General features: G+C 44.7%; 1 protein-coding gene across 1 annotated transcript in view; it reads right to left on the bottom strand.

Moving 5' to 3' along the window:
- Nucleotides 1–16,668, bottom strand: part of XPR1 (xenotropic and polytropic retrovirus receptor 1) — a 123,828-nt gene extending 107,160 nt beyond the window's left edge. Inside the window, exons 1-2 of the mRNA XM_064515645.1 lie at nt 16,281–16,668; nt 8,454–8,505 (exon numbers count right to left, since the gene is read on the bottom strand). Of these exons, the coding sequence (XP_064371715.1) occupies nt 8,454–8,505; nt 16,281–16,349 (121 nt within the window). The 5' untranslated portion in view covers nt 16,350–16,668. The remainder of the gene's footprint in view (nt 1–8,453; nt 8,506–16,280) is intronic.
- Between the last annotated feature and the right edge of the window lie 3,474 nt (nt 16,669–20,142).

Genomic DNA, 20,142 nt, shown 5'->3' with positions numbered 1-20,142 from the left:
GCTCATTCCCTGCCCGCAGCATGCATTTTTAAAGACAGAGAAACCAATCAAATTCAATCCATACTGCATTATTCACCAAGTAGCTATAGTCTCATCCAAAATCTTAATTGTCTAATAATTCAAACCACCTATCTCAAATACAGCTCCAAAGAAATGACTAGAAGCCCAGAGGCTGCCTCCTACACGCACACTAAATCGTGCTGTCGAGGTGTCTGTTGCAGTCTTTTTTGAAACCATGCAATAAATACTAGCACCTTTTGTATACGTGTGCACTGTTTCTTTATGTCTACAGCCCAAATGTTATCTGATGTTTTGCTATTGTCTCAGGGGGTGTTTTGCTGAAGGCATGGCTGTCTGTCAATCATCCAGCTTTATGACCCCTTTTTTTCCTACTTTCCAGCCCTTGAGTTTTGACCGCTAACGTGAAACCTGGAACATACCAGTTAAATTACAAGTGCCATTAATTTCTCCAACCACTGACAAGGAAACATACCAGCCTTTTAAAATTACTGGAAAGCAAAAGCAGGAAGGAAAGCAAGCACAGCTGAACAGCCCTGATGTTGCTGTTATCCCACACCATTAATGAATAATCCACAGCCCTTCTGCAGCTGGGCTGATAAGCAGTGCACAGACTTGCAAAAGAAACCTGCCTGTAGGAGCAGCCTTTCATATGAGCCAGCCTAGCTTACCAGATCCAGCTTTCACTGGTACCTACTGAGCTACATACAATCCTTGGATTGTCCCAGGTTTCGTAACTCCTAGTACCCAGTACCAAAGGATGCTTAAATAAAGAAAAAGAAAGTGCACAGAAAGAAATTACACAGCAATTAACTGCCCCTCCCTAGCCTCAGAAGCAGCCTTGAACCCATACTGTTTGGTATACTTAAGACTCAATAGTCAGCAGTGTTCACGTTCCTCACCCGACACAAATGTCTCAAAGTTGTTTGAGCTACTATGGAAGTTACCCAGAACACGTCATAAGACATAGGAAAAGAGAAAAAGATTGGCTCAGCAACCCCACAAGCTGCTCAACTTGTGCGTGTATACGAAGAGGCCTATCAGTCCAGGAGCTGGCCACAGAGCAAGCGGAAAGTGAGAGGAGGCTCAGTGTTTCCCCCAGTCCCAGTCACAAGCTTCCTTCAGAAAAACCAGTAACTGACATCATCCACCTGCTAAACCACTTCCCACCTTCATTTCCTACCCACTCCCACCCCAGGCCAGGCAGCACCCGAAACCCCCCTTCTGCATTAGGCATACTCCCCCACACTGACTCTCTGGAGCAAGTGGTTTCCAACAGCTGAAAGGATTCGCAGCTAGGTGCCATAATGTGAAAGAGTTTGTAGCCCGCAGAAGCCAGCGCCTGCAACCAAGACCGAAACCTGAGTGCACCAGTCCCTAGGGGCGACAGCAAGAGCTGCTCCCTGCTGCCAAGACGGTTTTGAACGTACTCCCACGCCACAACCTGGGAACTTGTGGTCTACGCTACAGTAATAAAATCAAAACCTGTATTGGCAAGTTGTCTGCACCGCCCACAAGTTACTGTCAATCATTCCAGTACCTTACCTGCTCTTTATTCCACACCGGCTTACCTTAATAAGCTGTCACGGAGGTTATTTATGCAAACAAATAAGTTTCTGATAAAGGTTAAGTAGAATTCAAACACTTGCTCCTCAGTTACTCCGAGGAACTCACTATACTGATAACATAGTTGGGTCTACACTCCTCAGTGAACAGGAAAATGTCTGCACCCATACGAAACAAGCACTGTCGTCAGTCTCCATGCTGAACCGCTGTGAATATATGATTACTGCTGACAGCAAGATTACTTATACATCAGAACAAGGCACACAGTAATAATAATAATAATAATAATAATAATAATGCTCATACATAGGCACCTGTGCTACAAACACTTTGATGGTCAGTTTTCTTATGCTACTCCGCACCCTACTCCAACCATATATGCTGTTTACCATTCAAACTTTATTGCCCTAGGGTAACAGAAACCAGATATCACCTCCTTCTCTAAATGCTGGTATGCAGCCAGTTTCTCCTCCTATCCACTATTTGCACACTCCAGAAACCAACATTTTCAACAGGCCCGGCTACTTACTCTTCTAGTTAGCCCAATATCTGGCATCAGGTATCCAACTGAAAAGAGGTGCGCTATGGGATTTTGAGTTTACAGTCATTGTAAATACAGAGGCCTCCAGATCAAATTACACCCTGCTCAGAAGCCAGAACCATCAAAGGTTACTGTAGGATATCATCCTTCAGTCATACGCATCCTTCAAAAGGACACTGATCCTCAAGTCCTTTACGTGTGCACAACAATGCAGCGAAAAGAGAGACAAGACATTAATATACTTGGCTACTTCATGGTAGTTGACCTGAAACACTTCTACCAAAGACTCACTTAGACCTAAATATTCTCATATAAACAAAACCTTGGCCTGCTACAAAGTAAATCTATCTAATTTGAAATAAAAAGGATACATATCTTTATATAGGATATATCTGTAGATACATATGCACACAAACCTTGAAAACTGTCACAGTCTCATAACTTTGGAAAAAAGAAATGTGATTTTCCACATCCTCTCTTATTCATTGAGAGTATTTATCACCCTAAAGAACATTATTTATTTAGTAACAGACATAAATCCAAACTACTTAAAAATGTTTAGCTGTCAGATAATATTGTTAGTGTATTATAAACGAAAGCAGAAACAAGGTTATAACCACAGAGAAGAGCCTGCCAGTGCTGGCATTCAGAACATCCAACGCTCACACCTCTTGCTTTCCTAATCTAGAGCAAGTAAGTAAAAGAACATACAAATTACAAGTACCAACAGAGGATCTCTGCTAGTTCTAGGGCTTTTCCCCTACAAATCAAGTCTTATTTTAAAGTCACCCTTTAATTTTGTTTATGAGTTTGAGCTAGCTTAAAGCATTCCTACCCCATTCAGATATTCCAGTTTCATAAAGCTCTTTAACAAGCAGCGATCCTTGTTCAAAAGGTACTACTGGGATTCAGGACTGGGGTTTAAGTGGAATAAGTAATCTCCATAATGAGAAGATACAACAGAATGTTCTTGTACCATCTGATATTACAACATCATTTGTTTACATAAGTTTCAAAAGGAGGTTAAATTTCAATATCTGAAAGACAAATATTCTAGGAAATAATATTTAGAGCAGACCCTGTCCATTCAAGCAGATAATCAGAATGAATAATTTACAGCCACACTTTCATCTTCACTGCAGCTGAGAAGAGCTGAATTCTAAGGAGCTTGGGGAGATGCCGACACATCTGCTCACCAAGTGGAATAATCTGGGGGACTCCAAGCAACAGTGGTCCAGTAACCTGTTTCACTTAAGTGACCGGTCTGCCAGGAACAATGGGAGAAATGCTAAAATCAACATGCTCATTGCGAGGTCAGTATTTCATGCTTTTGTTATAAAGCACATTCTGCCTCGGAGAAATCGAGCACTATGTTGGGTTTTCACCTCTAGATTGTCACAGCTTCTTACTAACGTCAGCTCAGAACAGAGGCTGCATGCCTGCTCCCACTGACCCGGCACATTGTCATGCAGGCCTTCTTGCCATGTCGTGAGGACTCAGAAGCAGAGAATAATATCATGGCAGCATCAATTTGTCCGGATCAGTCTGTTAATAGAAACTAGCACAGCACAGACCATAAACAAAGCAAACGCATCAAAGAATTCTGCAGAAATTCAAACAAGCTCATCATACTACTGGGAATCAACCACCATTTGATAATTCAATCCCATACACATCACTGGAAGAAGTAATAGGACTAAACACTGATTTTGTACAGATGTCACTCAGGTGGAAGGATGGTGCAGTTTTCGTCAATGGAAAGCTTCATAAAAAGATGATGAATCTAAAGGAATAATGCAGGCACAAAGAAAACTGTCACCACAAAGCATGCAGATGGGGGGGGGAAGATATTTTTGAACAGATTAAATAAAGCTATGTGTTTAGCTAGCAGTTCTGCCACAGAAGACACGCAGACAGACTGGTACCACTCTCACGGAGCACAGGGAGCCATAGTGCCTTGCACCAGTACTGTACTGCTCCTGCAGCAGGCAGGAGGCAACTGTGGAATAAACTACCTTGTAAAGGCAGCTGCAAACATTCTCTTCCGATCACACAGCTTTGACCAGTTTTGCTTATTCACACCTATGGAGTTCTTGTTTAACATCAGTTTGCATTTGTAGCTTGAAAACAGGGAAGAGTAAATGGACATAGATGTGATTCAATTTAGCACAATGAGAAGGGTTATCATATAACTAGATAACCAGCGGAGTAAAAACTCTACCATCTAGATTCAAGGTCCCCTTCCCAGCAAGATTTTGTCCACTCAAAAAAAGCAGCAGAACTATCAGTTATAGAGCTTAAGAATCATTTTGGAGTTCACTTTGTTTATCCATATCCCAGACACAGAGAGGCTAGTCCTACATATGACCCTACTGAAAGCCACCAAGATTGCATTGTTTACCTATTACTTAAAGGTGCAGTTAGATGCTTCAAAATATGGACAAGTGCCTTGGTTGGACAGCTTTCTCTTTTAAACAGTTTCCAAAATGCTTCCAGCAGACAACTAAGCAACATGAAGCATTTCTGCATGTGTAACTGATACAGAGAGAAGTCTGCAGCACTCTAAGGAAGTCATTCACAAACCCCGAATCACACATGCAGCAGAACAGAATAAGGACTAGGTGCAGCCTAGTTTTTGCAAACAAACTCACTCTTCCTCACAGTTCAAGCAATAGATCAGAAAGCATTAACTGAAGATTAGCATTACAGTGCATATAAAGTACATCAAAACCAGCTGTGCATGTCTACAGTGTCTGGGATCAACGAGATCATTTAGAATATGGATTTTAGTTAAAACAGTCTAAAATGAGATTATACGATGCTCATATGGGGAAGATGGGTTTCAATAACACACTCCTGTAGTTACTATGCTAAGCTCAAAAAAAACAGAAAAGTACCCATCACTTATTAAACTGAAAACATGCAGGGCAACAACCAACCCCTGACAATGGTTGCTACATCTTCACCAAAGTTCAAGGAACTTGCTCCATCAGCTGTGATAGGGCCTAGAGCAGTGTTTTGGACACAGTCTCTATGCAGTCACACACTAGCCCTGGCCTAAGGCCTCTATGAACAAGGCTTATGCAGCCCAGATACAGGTAAATACGGATTTTTACAAATGTACACTCATCCCTTTAGGTGGTTTCCTAAATGTAGGATTTGGCTTTACAGTCTCATTGTTATTAAAAATGCCTCAACTACACTGAAGAATCTTAGACATATAAGATACCACGAAGCTGAGAATGGGTGATCACAGTTTCAAGTAAACACAAAGGCAGAAGGGCTTAGAGGAAAGGAAAGAAGCAACAGGGACAGAAATATCTTGATCCGCTTCCAGCCAATACAAACCCCTTCCTAAAGCTGCAGCTCACGGAAAGATATTTGCCTTCCCTCTGTTATCTCAGCACTCCCATGGTCAATGGAAGAAGAATCCACTGGCTCAAATATATCTGCCCTTGTAGACAGCTCAATGACACCAGTGCAAACAGCCCAGTCCCAGTCTGGGCAACCGACAAGTTTCAGAGGAGGAGAAGCCAGAAAAGGAAGAGCAGAACAGATTCTAAGCAGAGAGAAAAAGGGTGGGAAAGAACATACTGAGAAGAGAAATAAGAAATCCCCCCCCCCCCCCCCCCCCCCACACACACACACTCCTCTACTGGTAACCACAGTAAGATCTTCTCAACTAACCACGCTTAATTAACAAAAGTTGAGGGAAGCAGTGTAGCTGCTCTCTGCTTAAAAGCAGTTTGGGCAAGACAGAGTTAAATGAGCGGCTCAAGGTTGTTCGGACAATTTTGTCTTCTATACAGACGAAGAGACCTGTTTTTAAAAAGAAAAAAACCACACAACTTTCATAAATATAACAATGCCAGGTCATTACTTCTCTTTTTGTTGAGCAGGTTTTGAAAGTATCAAAGGAGATAGAAACAAAAGCTAAAATTCTTCAAACATTTAAAAGAACAACATAAATTTACCATTTTATTCTTTACCTTCTCTTCCTTTGCCACATATGTTTATACACAACCTCACAGCATGCCCAAAGACAGAACATCAATATACCATAATGAGCACCAAAAACAGAAACAAAAGTGCTGAATTATAACACTTGGAATTTTATGGTTAGCTTCAGGTAGTATCATCTGATCCTCAATAAAAGCTTTAAATTTTAGGAACAAAACCAAAGATTTTCACCCCTCTCCATTTTAAGATGTGCACTAAGCCCCACACTGTTTGGAAAACAGTAACACAAACACAGAAAATGCCTTTAAGGATGGAGTTTCAGGCTTAACTTGGAGTATGCCGAGTATTCTGCATTTACATGGTATCATGTAGGACACATTACTGGCGTCAGGAACTCAGATTTTATGCTAGCGGCTCACCAATATTGCCTAAGACTGTGACACAGAAAAGTGAACACACTCATTTCTTATCTTGTTTGATATACATGCAGTCATTAAGTCATCAAACAACAAACTCATATGGATGAAGGACATTGTGAGACAATTACTTTTAAAGAAAGGCTATGATAACCCTTTCTGCTAGTACGGAGGAGGTGGCTTCCCTATACCTCATCTTGTCTGATCATGGAAACTCAGCCACTCTAAACTCCTCTAGTCCTTAGACAGAAAGTCACCTTGAAATTCTGGGTATCACAAGCAAAATCCAGTGTCACGTTCAAACACTAGACTACATATTTTTATTAGCAAAAATACCACTTGCTTCCCTGACAATGATGAACTGATAGACAGAAAAAGGAAAAGAAGCCTTATGAATCATCTATCTTCAATAAAAGTAATGCTGGCTTTTCAACAAAATTAGTAAATTGTCTTTAGAAGTGAATAAAGATAGCCAGTTTGATCTACACAGATCTCCTCCTTCTCCCAAACAGCACAAAATCAATTTGCTACATCAGAAGACTTGGCGTTCTATGTTTATGAGTGTTTCTAAGCAATTTTATCCCCAGTTAAAAAAAAAAAAATGAGGACTTTCTTCTTTTGCCAGTGTATTGCTTTCAAGTTTTTTTTTCCTGTTTTCCAAAAATAACCCATATATTTTCAATGATGTTAGGACCATTGCCACCTGGCTGTAGAAATCTAGTTCTAGAACTTGCACTTTAGAGAAAAGAGTTATTGTTTTAACAAAATTAACAGGTTGAGTCAAGTAAGCAGCCAAGTGTCAGGTTAAATCTAAGAATTACACCTGTCCAAGCATTGCTTAAAAGAACTTTTCAGCTGAGACTGTGCATTGGAAAAGTATAACTAAAAACTGCCCCATCTCACCTCACACACACATAGTTTATTAACTATTACAGTGTTTTAACATTCTAATCAAAGAGCAGATAAGTATAGTTAAATCCATCAAATTAATATTCCACATTATTTTAACTACACCACACCTCATTTCCTGAGCCTAATCAACACAGAGCAAGGCAAAGCAAGCAGTTAATGAGAAGGTATGCTTAACACCATTTCAGAAAATGTTATTCATGTCAGCCAACTGACCACACTAAAAGCAGCAGTTATTCTTCTGCACTCTCACATGTGCAACTCTCTCCCACTCGCGCTCTCTCTCTTCTATATATTTATATATAAAAAGTGAAGCCCAGAACTGCAGTTAAAGAGATTTGCGAAATTACCACTGCACCGTAATCAAGCTGAAAATAAGAAAGATGAGGAGAAAAAGAAAGTCTGAAATCCACATGAAGGGCAGATAAGTAGAGACTGAAGCAACATAAAGGCAAAAACTATTCAATACCTCAAAGATAACGAAAGGAAGAAGGAAGACAAAGAATGTAAGGGGCTATATTGAGAAATGTTGTGCAGATCATAATTTAATTTAAAAAAAAAACCTCCGTGGCAGTAAATGCATGCAAACACAAAAATACACTCACGTGAATATACAAGATGTAAAACAGCATTCAGGGAGGACACAGGATGAAAGGCAAAAATTCTTACAGTTCAAATCACCAGTAACAGGTCAGGAACCAGTATCTTCCCAGCACAACTATCTCCTGCAGTGGCTAGTTGCCACAGGAAAACAAAGGTCTACTCTCAAGCGATGAAGAAAGTACTTCCACCAGTGAATGTTCTTATAAGTAAGAGGAACCCAGCTGTTTAAGTCCCAAACCATACAAAGACATGTATTGTTCTAATGACAGAGGACAAAATGTTCTAACAATCAAAAATAGCACACAGCCTGTGAAAGGCCAAGCTTTTGCCCATCAGTGTATTAAGTTTACCAATTTAGGAGGACTGAGGACAGAAAAGCAGCTATGTGTCCAGCATCCAATGCCAAGAAAAAGCATGACACTAGGTTACAATTTGCTTACCTTCTATAGAAGGGGCCTGGTCCTGAGCTGCATACAGCATCTCTTTGAAAGCCTGCAAGAAGAAGGGAACAAGTAATCCAGTTAGTATTAAAAGAAAAAAAAAATAGTTTACATCCTTTGATAAGCCTGTCTGAAAATGAGTAGCAATTAAAATCCTTTTACCCCTCCAGGCTGACGCACATAGCTACAGAATGCGATGTCAATGCTATTACACATATTTTTGACAACAGAAGATACACAAGTTCATGTTAACTGACTGCTTTGTCTAAAGCCTGTTACCTTACTGATCTACAAAATTTATTCTGGCAATATTTTTAAGCATCTACCTTGGGAGCAATGTTTCCCATTTGGTAGGATGTTAAAGGTTTTACCAAAAAAAAAGAAAGAAAAAAAGTGACTATTTCAGAGCTGTGGCTTGACATAGAAAGGAGTTTGTCATGGCAAATGGAGGAGAAGCAGCCTCAGGGATTTCTTATCACCATTATGTAGTAGTACAGAAATACACACATGTTCTAAAAGCCGAAGACAACATGACAAATGAGATCAGGGAACCTAGAGCAACTGCCTTCTCTTGATGTGGAAACTGAAGGACAACATTAACACAGACCAGAATTATTAACCAGATCTTCAAGTCCTAGAGGCCCTGGGAACTGGCATTCCAGAGACCAAAAGAACACATTGCTCATTTGCTTTGGTGTAATCCTTTCAGTTACCACCAATGCAAACTAGAAGCACCTGTGGGGCACAACTGCCCAGAAGCCACAAACAGGAAACCTATTCAAATGCAACTCCTTTTTAGGACACCTCCTTTCAGACAGTTAAAGATGCTGGCATTATGCCAGCTAAAATTAAACATACACTCTATCTCACATCACACTGCAAGTAAAAAAAAAAAGTCAAATAAAGTTAATTCTGATCAATGGCTGAAGAACTTGAATCACAATTTTGGAAAGAGAAGCAATAAGGAAAGGCCAATTACCTACTGCAAGAGTTATTTATTTAAACGCACCACATCACTTGATAAAGACAGACCTCTTAGCACGCACATAATCAACGTGAGCGTGCTCTACACACCACTGCTCCAAGTACTGGATTTTATTTCCCAACTTCTGAACTTACAGAAATCTAAACCACAAAAGCCATTTATCCACCCTTCTGGTCTTTGAAGCTTCCTTCTGCCCATTACCCAAGCTATTCTAGACTTCTGTAGTCCTACATCTCTGCATTCACTATGCTGCCCCCACCCCAAACTCTCTCACAGGTCAAAACATCACAGCCTAATTAGCAAATATCCTCAAGGAAAAAAAACACAAGCTCAGCAATTACAAGTGCAACACTGTTGAAACATGGTGGTTATGATCCTGTTAAGCAAATATAAGGTCTAAAGGACATGTCTGTTTATCACAGGATATCACAGATGGCAAGCTAAACAGGCAGTTCAGACATCTCTCAAAGGTCTGATTCCTGAGTCCACGGAGGTATCAGCAAAGGTCACTTGCATAACTATTTTCCTAACTAAGCCACTGCTGAATGATCATCATTCCAGTGATACAGTTCTCTCCCATCCTCCATTTTTGTTTTAAATTTAAATTCCTCCTGAACACTGGCCATTTCTATCCTTTTCCTCCCATGACTCACTAGTTAGCAGCACATGATCTGTGTTTTGACCACATATATCAAGTGGCCAAAAACCCTCCTCCTTTTTCACCCCACTTGTCATCCTCACCTATCTGTAACTTTTTCCATGAATGACAACCACCACACAACACAGGAGAAACAAACTTGAAAAGACGGCAAATTGGAAGCCACGGCAATAAGAAACTCTTTTCTTCCCTTAACCTACCAAGAGTTAAATTAGCAATGTTTCCTACCTCCAGCTTTACGACTCATTTAAAAAAAGACCACAACACTGAAGGTCCTGCATCAAACAACTCTGAAAGCTGAAGGTGTCAGTTGTCATGCAGGCATCTCCCTCACGCAGACTCTGATACGTTACAATCTGGCAGCTGCACGCAGCACATATTGTTACTACTCACCTGACCTGTATAAGTAAAGCAATAACCTGAAAGTGAAAGGCTTAGTGCTTCATAACACCTAAAGTATTTAGTCCCCTAGATGACAGAATTTTAGAAGTGATTTTTCCTAAAAGTTACTCATCACTGCCCCTTCTAATGTTCAAAAATTACTCCTTCTGCCCTCAGAACCTAGACAGAAAAGGGTTTTTTTCCTACTTTAAATTGTGTTACTGATAGCACCTAGCACCTGCAGCAAGCTTCCATAAACGCACATCAGACAACAAAAAAGCAAAAAGAAAACACACTTAGAAATGCAACTGTCAAGCCACAGCAATGGACAAATTCAAGGGCAAAAAACTTAAAATGCTAGAACAAAACAGTTGTTCAAACTGACTAGCTTTCAAACTGCTCATGCTCTTTTAAGCTTGTCCGCTAACACCCAGAAGGACAAATAGTGAAATAGCACAACAGATTTGTGTCAGGAGGTGGCAAGCTTGGGTGTGAACTGCCTATCATGAAGCACAGTTTGAAGAGCAGAATTGGCCACATCCCAACAGCTGAAAGACTGTTTCTGGAAAAGAGACTCCAAAGACAAGCAGACTATACAAACTACCAGCTTCATCCTCCCAACCTACTTCTTGCTGTAAGGTCTGGTCTCATAAGGAAATGATTTTTAAAACTTAGCAACCTGTTTCTCTGATTCGAAAGGCAGAGGTGCTTAAAACCTGAAGTCTCTTTAAAAGGGAATGGAAGTCACGTGCTTGTACTTTTTACTCATCCTTCCCATGAAGTTTGTACCTGTAACATCTGTTCTGATTCTCCTCCTTCCCCAGGCCTTGCAATTTCAAGAGAATTCAGCACTTTTTTTTTTTTTAAAAAAGATTATCATCAGTTTTAAATTTTTTCTTTAGAACTTTTCACAAAATTTGGTCAATAATTCTCAGCCTTCTTTGCTGTAACAGAGTATACAGCAATGAGACAAATACAAGGAAATACGTGTGCAAAAAGACTACAGGCTGATGAGATTTTATGAGATGACTAAAGAGACTTCTGCATCCAGATAAACAAAATCAGACCGGATTAACCAAAACAAAATTGCCATCTGGCAACTGTAAAACTCAGCTGAGTTTCCATCAGACTGATACGCACACATACACTGACACTTAGAAGTCTACACAGACAGAGCTAAGCTCTCCTCTTTCTCCTACAAGTAAGCCAGAGACGCACATAGCGGCAAAGGAAACTTGCATCATGATTTGGATAAACAGAGGACTAGCAATCCAACACTGTTACTGCACCTAAAAATGCATATTAAATGCAGTGAAGTATGTTTTTTAGAAAAAAGCCTTAGCTGAAATTCATCTAAGAGTTACCTCAATTTGTTCAGTACTGACTACTTTAAAAAAAGAAATCTATTGTCTGACTTAAAAAATGGGATTTTGTTTCTTTAGGTTTTTTTCCCCCTTTTAAAACACCGAAGGGACTGAAGACTAAGTGAAGTGGTTCAAAATTTAAGGTTTTAAGACAAGAAGAGCACTAAAGCAGGGCTCCTCGGAATGAGCATTTAACTGACTGGGAAAAGGCTACTAACTTTACAGAAGATATGCTGTCAGATACCCTAAAACAGAGCAACCAAATCTTTTTAACACCACTGGCCACATGCCAGGTTTGGGGCACATCCATGGGTCACTGTTGGGTTGCATGATGAGAACCTTCCCCCTGCTCACTGTGCACGCAGCAGCTCCTGGAGCTGCATGCCCAGGTGCACACGTGAGGCATCCAACACCCGAGAGTCCTTGCACACACTCCTAGGGACTGCCGTTCCCCTCTCTGCTGGTCTTCGTGCAGAGAAGACAGTGGGTAAAGCCCAGCTTGAAGGCCACCAATTGCACTGCTCTGTCCTAAGCGATAAAACCAAAAGCAGTTTCTGATGGCTCTTCAGTTACTGAAAATTGAAGCATTACTTCCAACAAGTAGGGAAAGTTTTCTGATGACAATCACAAAATCCAGTCTAAAGTTTTAAACATTTTTGACATTGTCACATTTGGCATTTGACATATTTATCAAGCACGTTCACAAATTAAGTATTTGTCAGTACATTGTTTTGAACTGTTAACCATATCCAGGAAGTAGCCTAAGAATGACACTCAGAATTTTAATGGCAAAACTGCCATTTTATGTTGAGATTATATACTACGTTATTGCCGCTGATGCTCACATAAAGCCCTCCTTGCCATTTGCACTGATTGAGGTTTCAAAAACCATCAGTTCGGAATGGACGTTGTGTAGAATGCGTGAAATATAAAATCCTGCTTTCATGCAGTCTTTAGAACAGAAAGTTGGAATGGAAAGTCAAATTAAGTCAATCATGGCTTTTGTAAAACTCCATCCTCATGTGGATTCAGTCATGGCAAATGGTTTGTGAAATGCTGAATGAAACAGCACAGTATACATCTTCCCCCTCACCGCCCAGTGCAAGCCAAATGCTCTTTCTCAAAATGCAAACATACTGCAGTGCTTTTGCTGAAAGAAAGAAAATAAGAACTGAACCTGTAACTATCAAAGCAGATCTTCATTTCTCCTGTCTAAAGCCCTTCCACAGCCCTTCCACTGAACAAGTATCTGCTCTAATTCTGGGCAGCTTCCACACTTTCTAAAAGCAGTTATAATACTTATCCAGATTATTGTTTGAGAGAAAGATCATGTTAACGGTAAGAACTTAGAGAACTGTAAATTGTTAAAGAGCATCTGAAAGTGATACCACGTTTTTAGGTATTCAACACCAAACAGTCTCATTCTTCTTTCTTCCTGACCTAATCAGCAACAGATTACATCCTCCTTCTAGTTTTACTAGTAACTTATGCAAGACAAGAAGCTCCTTACAGCCACACTAGCTGTGCATCTGTTCAAAAAAGAGACATCACCCAGTCTGGATCTCAGAAGTTATCCTAGGTCTTAAAAGACTTGGGGGGCTATTTGACTGCATGAAAAAGTCACCTGTTCTCCAACAGAAATAACTAGAAGTATCACAGTAGAAAAATAAGATGACTACATGTGATCTTTATGACACAGTGTGGCTTAAAGAAAGCAGTTTCTATTCCATTTTATACTCCTTTCATTATCATCATGAACATGACATGGTAAGTCTCTGGAAACAGGAACGATCTCTTCAGAGTTAAAAACCTATGCTGCAAATTCTCATTCCAAAGCAGCACTTGTTTCAGTCAAAAAGACAAGAAGTATAAGCTGTAAGATGAAAAGAACAATATAATGTCATGAAATAGCAAGCAATTTTTAAAAATTTTGTACGTGATATGTGCTGTAGGAAATATTTTGCATAAGTAATGAAAGCAGCATTTGACCTTACATTTGCTAATCAACAACTCAGTATTTTTCTTGACAAAAGCAGAAGGTTGTATGCTTTTTTTTGTCTCAAGTCTAATCAACAAGTAAACCAAGTTAGCACCGCCCTTTTATGCTCCTTTTTTATGCTCCGCACCCACCCGACCACCAGTTACTGAATAATAAATACCAGACTATGCCATTACTGGAATATGCATGAGCAGGCGGTTGACTCACATTCAGCCTGCTACGACAGGGGTAACAGAAGGAGTCTTGAGACTTATTACTAAAGAGGAGGGTGAGGTTTTTATTTTAATCCCCTTTAAGTTCAGCTATCTGTCCAAGGAGGAAATCATTTTCAAATCATGTCTAGAAAGAGTAACAACTATAAGAAATATCCTACCGAAAATTTATCTTCATTTTAGTTTGGAGAGGAAATGACACACAATAATACTGCCCTAGGTAAAACATCTGAAAACTAAGACGCACGTTAACCTCCCGTAAGGAGAACAGGAGCAGAGTTCTTCACACATTAGTCAGAGGTGTCATAGCTCACCGAGTGTCTTCCACCTTCCCTCTATAGCTCTGGTCACTACTGTAGGTCAGAAACTAAAATATCTGGAGCTACATCATCTGCACTTCTACCATCTATTTCCTTTTCCATTCCCCACAAACCCACTTCTGAATCTTCATTTTGGAAAATATGTTTCCATTTCCAAGAACAGAAGACAAGTCTGAAAATGATTCTACAGATAGCTATGAGAGACATGATACAGAAATAACCTGGTACTTTATGTTATCAAGACAATGGATTTCCTCCTTCACAAATACTGAAACATTATTTGGTCATCTAATTCTCTGAATTACTTAAGGAACTCACAATTTTATCCTAAAAATCAAATCTGACTGCTATTTTTATCTAAACATTCATTCATTTGCAGTCAGGTAGCAGAAAAGAAAACAAAGGACAGGTCAAAAGGACAAATGTAAAATTTTCTTCTTAACTTACTAACAAAGTGAGCTAAGATAAATATGATTTTCCTTGCAAGAGCAGACATCTTCTAATAAGGACATTAGAAATAAATTACTGTTATGGTCCTAAAGAGAAGACCCAGGCCTTCACATAGTAAGAAATGTATGGTTTTTGACTGGCTCAATCAGACAAGAAGTTTTGCTGACCATGGCTGTCCTATAATCAGCTTTAAGTTGTCTACCTTTAACTATCACTTGTGGAAGAGACTGACATCAGCGGCAGCAATCCCTGCCACTGCTAACCCTAAAACGAATAATGGCTTTACTACAAATAACCACCACCTTGAGCTTCACCTAGTTAAACCAAAGTGTTACAACAAGAACCACTACGATAAATTTCAAAGTAAGCAACCAGTACAACCTTTAGAAAGCCGGTATAAGAAAAAAACGAAAAGCTGTATTCTACAAATAATTCATGATGAATGCAGTAGAACTTTGTTTAAACTGTGTTCATAAAAAGCCCTAATTAAAGTGGTTCACCTGAAATCAAGTATGCGACGTTGAGATGCAAAGCATCGCTAGCCTTTGAAAATAGTAATAGTAGACAATCGCTGCTAGATTCACTGCACTGTTTTGAGTCACTAAGGCAAGCTGTCGGAATCGCTGAACTAGACTGGGGCCCTGCAGGAGCACTGGCAGCGTTTGCAGGAATGGAAGAGCCTGACTGGCTCGAGGGAGCTGCATTTCCCGGCCAGCTCTCTCCTCAGCTCCCGTCCTTGGGAGCCGCAAAGCGGGCACGGAGCTGCCTCTCCCAGGCAGCCCGCCTCGGCCTCCCCGTGCGGAGAACTGGCGGTGGTGCTGAAAAACGCCTGCTCGCACGAAGCTACAAGCAGCAGCAGCACCCCGCGAGCGGCGGGCGGGCTCCCGGCAGGGTCCGCGCAGGATGCCCGGGAGCGAGGACGCGCTGCGGCTCCGGACTACAACCCCGCAGGCTTCCCGTCGCGTTTATGCTGCGCTACTGGAAAACAAACGAGGGAGAAGCAATGACTCCCGGCCTCTCTCAGACGCCGTCTCTCACACGCAATATAAGACCACTGGTTTCTTTGGGAAATCTCCTAGAAGACTTGTTTGTTTGTTTTTTTAATATCTTGCCTACCTCCCAAGCTTCTGACCTTACTCCCGCACCAAGAGGTTACAGGCGAAAAATTAATTAATTAAACACCCAGTGCTTTTCCCCCGAGCTGTCCCAAGCTCCTTGGGCTGGCGAGAGCTTTCATCTCCTCGCCCAGATGGATGAGCAGATCGATTTTACAACGTCCTCCCACCGAGAAAGCAGCGGGGAACCGCAGGACGCCCCGCGCCGCCGGCCAAGGCGCGCCGAGACGCCCCCGCCGAGGCCGCCCCGCGCCCGCCGCCGGGCGCCCGCGCCGCTCCCCAACGGCCGCCAGGAGCGGGCACGCGGCGGGGCGGGCCGCCGAGGCCCCGGCGCGGCCCCTACCTCGTACTGGATGTACTGCTTCCGCCACTCGGGGGTGATGTGCGCGGCGAGGTGCTCGGCGAACTTCATCCTGCCGCCGCCGCCGGGCCGCCGGGGCCGCGCTCGCTCAGCGCCCGCGGAGCCGCCTCAGCGGCACCTCGCTGCGAAGGGGCCGCCGCCGGGAGTGAGGAGGGGGGGGGCGGCCGCCGCCGCCGCCGCACATGGGCCCCCTCCGCCCGCCCCGCCACTCCTCAGCCCGCCTCGGGGCTCCTCAGCGCCGCCCCGCCGCCCGCTGCGGCCCCGCTGCAGCCCCGCCCGCGCTCGCCGCTGCCGCCGCCTCTGCCGCCGCCGCCGCCGCCATCTTCCTCGCCCCGCTTCCCCCCCCCCCCGCCTCCCCTCCGTCAGCCGGCCGGCCAGCCAACCGGCCGCCGGCAAGACGTCATCGCCATAGCAACCGCCGCCGCCGCCCACCTCCTCCGCCGCAGTGCCGGGCGGGTGGGCGGGGCTCTCTGACGTCAGCCGGCAAGCCGCGCCCCGGGGGCGGGGAGGGGGCGGGGCCTCGCCTCCCTTGCCCCGCCCCCTTGCCCCGCCCCCTCCGAGGGGGCGTCTCGGAGGGGCTCGGGCGCCGCGAGGGGCTGCTCCGAGGGGCCTCTCCCCCCCCGGGCCGCGCTGCCCCCGCCCGGGCCCGGCCTGTGCCGCGGTTGCAGCTGCGGGCCCGGGGGCTCTTTGCCTTTCAGCTTTATTCCCTGCCGCGTTACACGGCTACGCAGAGCAAAGCTCCCTTCGGCTTGGGCACGGGCAGGCTCGGCCCATCAGCCCACCGAGGCCGTTTGCTGCGGTGATTTAGTGGGGTGTTGTCAGCGGCCCGGGGACCTCTGATTTGTGAGCGCTCTTGTTTGCGCTGCGATTTACCCAGCAGCAAGAGCAGAACATGCAGCGGCGACGTCCGAGCTCACTGATACCGTCTCTTAATTACGTTTGCAGAAAACCATCTAATGAATAGAGCTTTAGTGCCCTTCATCAGAAACTTCACACTCAGCAGCCTCCCCGGCACTGACCTTAAGAGAGAGCTAACCACTATGTCACAGCTTGACTAACATTTAATAGGTCACCAGCTTTAATGCATTACCTTTGCAAACTCGTGCCAGATAAAATCACTTGGAGCCTGAATCTGCTCGCACCGTGATTAGCACTGCCTTCAGCGGGAGCAGACGTGGGAGGTGGGCCCTTGCACTTCCAACCCTTTGAATCCGGTAGACCTTCCAGGGATAACATGCAACATGAGGAAAAAGAACAGATTCAGAAATAAATATTCTCTCTAATATTTGCTGGATGCATTGTGTGAAATGTGTACTGCACCTTGCGATGTGTGGTACATGAATATCTTGCGATACTATGGCTTGCGAATTCAGCAACTGAAAATAATTAATGAACCTCCCTTCCCTTTGTCCCTTGGATTTTTTTTTAGCCCAGCATAAAGCAAGTACAAAATGCTATTTATTCCTCCTATACTAATATGTACAACAGCAGTAGAGGCAGAGCAGAGGCTGCAATCCTTCTTACCAACATTTACAGTGTTCTGCAGCAGCAATTCAGTTTACTCCAATATCTGATTGGCCAAAATCTGCCTCCCGTATCAGATGTGCTTTGGGAACACGCCTGGCAGAGGAACAACGCTTCGTTGCTCCGCTGGGACTAGGGGGTTTCCTAGTCCTCTCAACATTTCAAAACTTGCAGCTCTGCACATCCAGTGACGAAGGGAAGGAAGTAAATACGAGGGGAGGAGGAGTGTGAAATGAAAGAGGAAGGGCCACGCTCTCGTGCCTCCACTGTCTTCTGCCCAGAGCTGGGTCTGGATGGCAGGAAACATCCCTACCGAGGATGGACGCAGATCCCAGTGCCTCGTGTCCGGAGCACCTTCACCCCCGGGTCTGGGCCTTGCTGCCCCTCGCAGAGGGCAGGATGCTCCACTCTGCACCCGGGAGAAGGGCAGACAGCCACGGAGCCGGGTGTCGAGGGCAGAGTAGGGCTGCCTTCATGCTGCTGGGCAAACCCAGCCTTTGCTGTACACCAGAGCAGCTGCAGAGCTGCTAAACTGCCTCCCATCTCCCACCTCCCAGAGGCGTTAAGTCGTGCTGCTGTGACTGCAAGGCATGAACCTTGGTCCAGGCTTCCATGTTCCTCTGATCCCTCTCTCTCTCTTTTCCAAGAAATGGTTTGCCTCGTGGTTTTCTCCCATGCTGTCTTAGCTGGGAGAAAATAAAAGAAACAACATTATTTGCATTTTTAAACTGAGCAAGAAAAAGTCGGGAGTGGGCTTTCTGCCAGCGCAGTCTGGCACTTGCTTTGTTGAGAGCATATAGAATAATTTATAAATAGCATGTTTAAAAAAATAATTATACTTTTAAAGATCCTGCATTGCTGGGGAAAAACAGTCTTCCAGAGAGGCTGTGGAGAAAGAGTCTTTCAGAGGGAAAATTTTCCTTAATGGCATTTTTAAGACCAGGAAGCAGGTTTTGCGAAGCGGGAGACAATGCAGAACACCCACAGATAGCTATTCCTAAGCTCTTCTTCGTAATGAGACAGCCCACCTCCTCCGCAGGCGTCTGGCCTTTAGGACACCTGCACACTGAGAGGGTTGGTTTGTCGCGGGAGGGGACGTCTCGAAGCACGATCGCCGGCTCTGCGAGCGGGGCGCGGGGCGCAGAGCCCGGCTGGGCTCCCGCCTCCTCGCTTCCAAACCGGCAGCTCCAAATCGGGGTAGCGGGGATGATACTGCTGCAAACTCGTCTGTCTTCCCCCACCAAAACCTGAGCGGCTCGGTACAAAAAAAAGAAGAAAAGGAGGCTGGGGGGATGCGAGCGCCAGCTCTTTCCTCCTGCAGGAGTCAGGCCGCAGCCCCCGGCCCCCGCCGGATGGGGCGTCCGGCGAAGCCGTCCTGTGCCAGCGCACGAGGCCGCCGGCGCGCAGCCTCCCGCACGGCGCTCGCCCACAGGCAGCGGGGCGGAAATGCTCCGGAGAGACGGCGGAGGGGCGCCCGAAAGAAAACGGCTCTTTTCTGCCTCCTCGGGAAGACCCAGCCCTGCCAAGGCAATTATTTCTCGCTCTGAAGGAGGAGCAGGTGTTTCGCTGTGGCAGCTTGGGAAGGAGGGGAAATAAATAGAGAAGGAAATAAAAGCAGGTCAGTCATGAGCCTGGCGTGGAATTATGAAGGGATTTAGTGAATCATAGCAGGAGACGCTGCCCTGCCCGCGGAGATCGATAGGGAGGCAGCCCGGGGCTCCCCGCCGCACGCGCTGCGCGGGGCCGGGATGAGGCACCGTCGGCATTAGCTGGCAGCCCCTAACGCCCCCATTATGTGCTTTTATCGATACCCTTCCTGAGAAACAGGATCGATACATTAGATTTCCTAGAGACAGCAGTGCAAAATGCACAACTCCTCCGGCAGCCTGGACCGGAGCTATTGATTTTCCATATATTCTGCCTCCCCCGGGGATGCCGGCGGAGGCCGAGGGTGTGAGCATGAACATCACGAACCGGAGGGGCTTCAGTCCCCGGGGCACAGGCGATGCGGAGTCAGAGCAGGAGCGGTGCAGCCTAATTCACCGGGAACGGCTGCGATGTTCACGTGCAGCATTTTCGAGCCAGGAGAAGCGATGGTTACCAGGCAATAACAGTGCGCTCCGCGGGCCTGATCGCGCTGGCAGGGATGTCAGTGTGGATCTCGCCTCTTCCGAGTGCTACGCAAAGAGCCAGGAGCCACAACCTCACGTGGCTCTCCCCAGCTGGCTGAGACGGCAGCTTCGTCCCCGTTTCGGAGGGGCACCGTGCCGAGAGCCAGACCTGGGAGGAGCGGACGAGCCCCCGCCCGCGCGGGGAAGCG

Source organism: Dromaius novaehollandiae, chromosome 8 (assembly GCF_036370855.1).
Source record: "Dromaius novaehollandiae isolate bDroNov1 chromosome 8, bDroNov1.hap1, whole genome shotgun sequence".
Classification (NCBI taxonomy): Eukaryota; Metazoa; Chordata; class Aves; order Casuariiformes; family Dromaiidae; genus Dromaius; species Dromaius novaehollandiae.
Note: the sequence above shows the minus strand (reverse complement) of the source record. Positions and strands in the feature narration are given on the sequence as shown.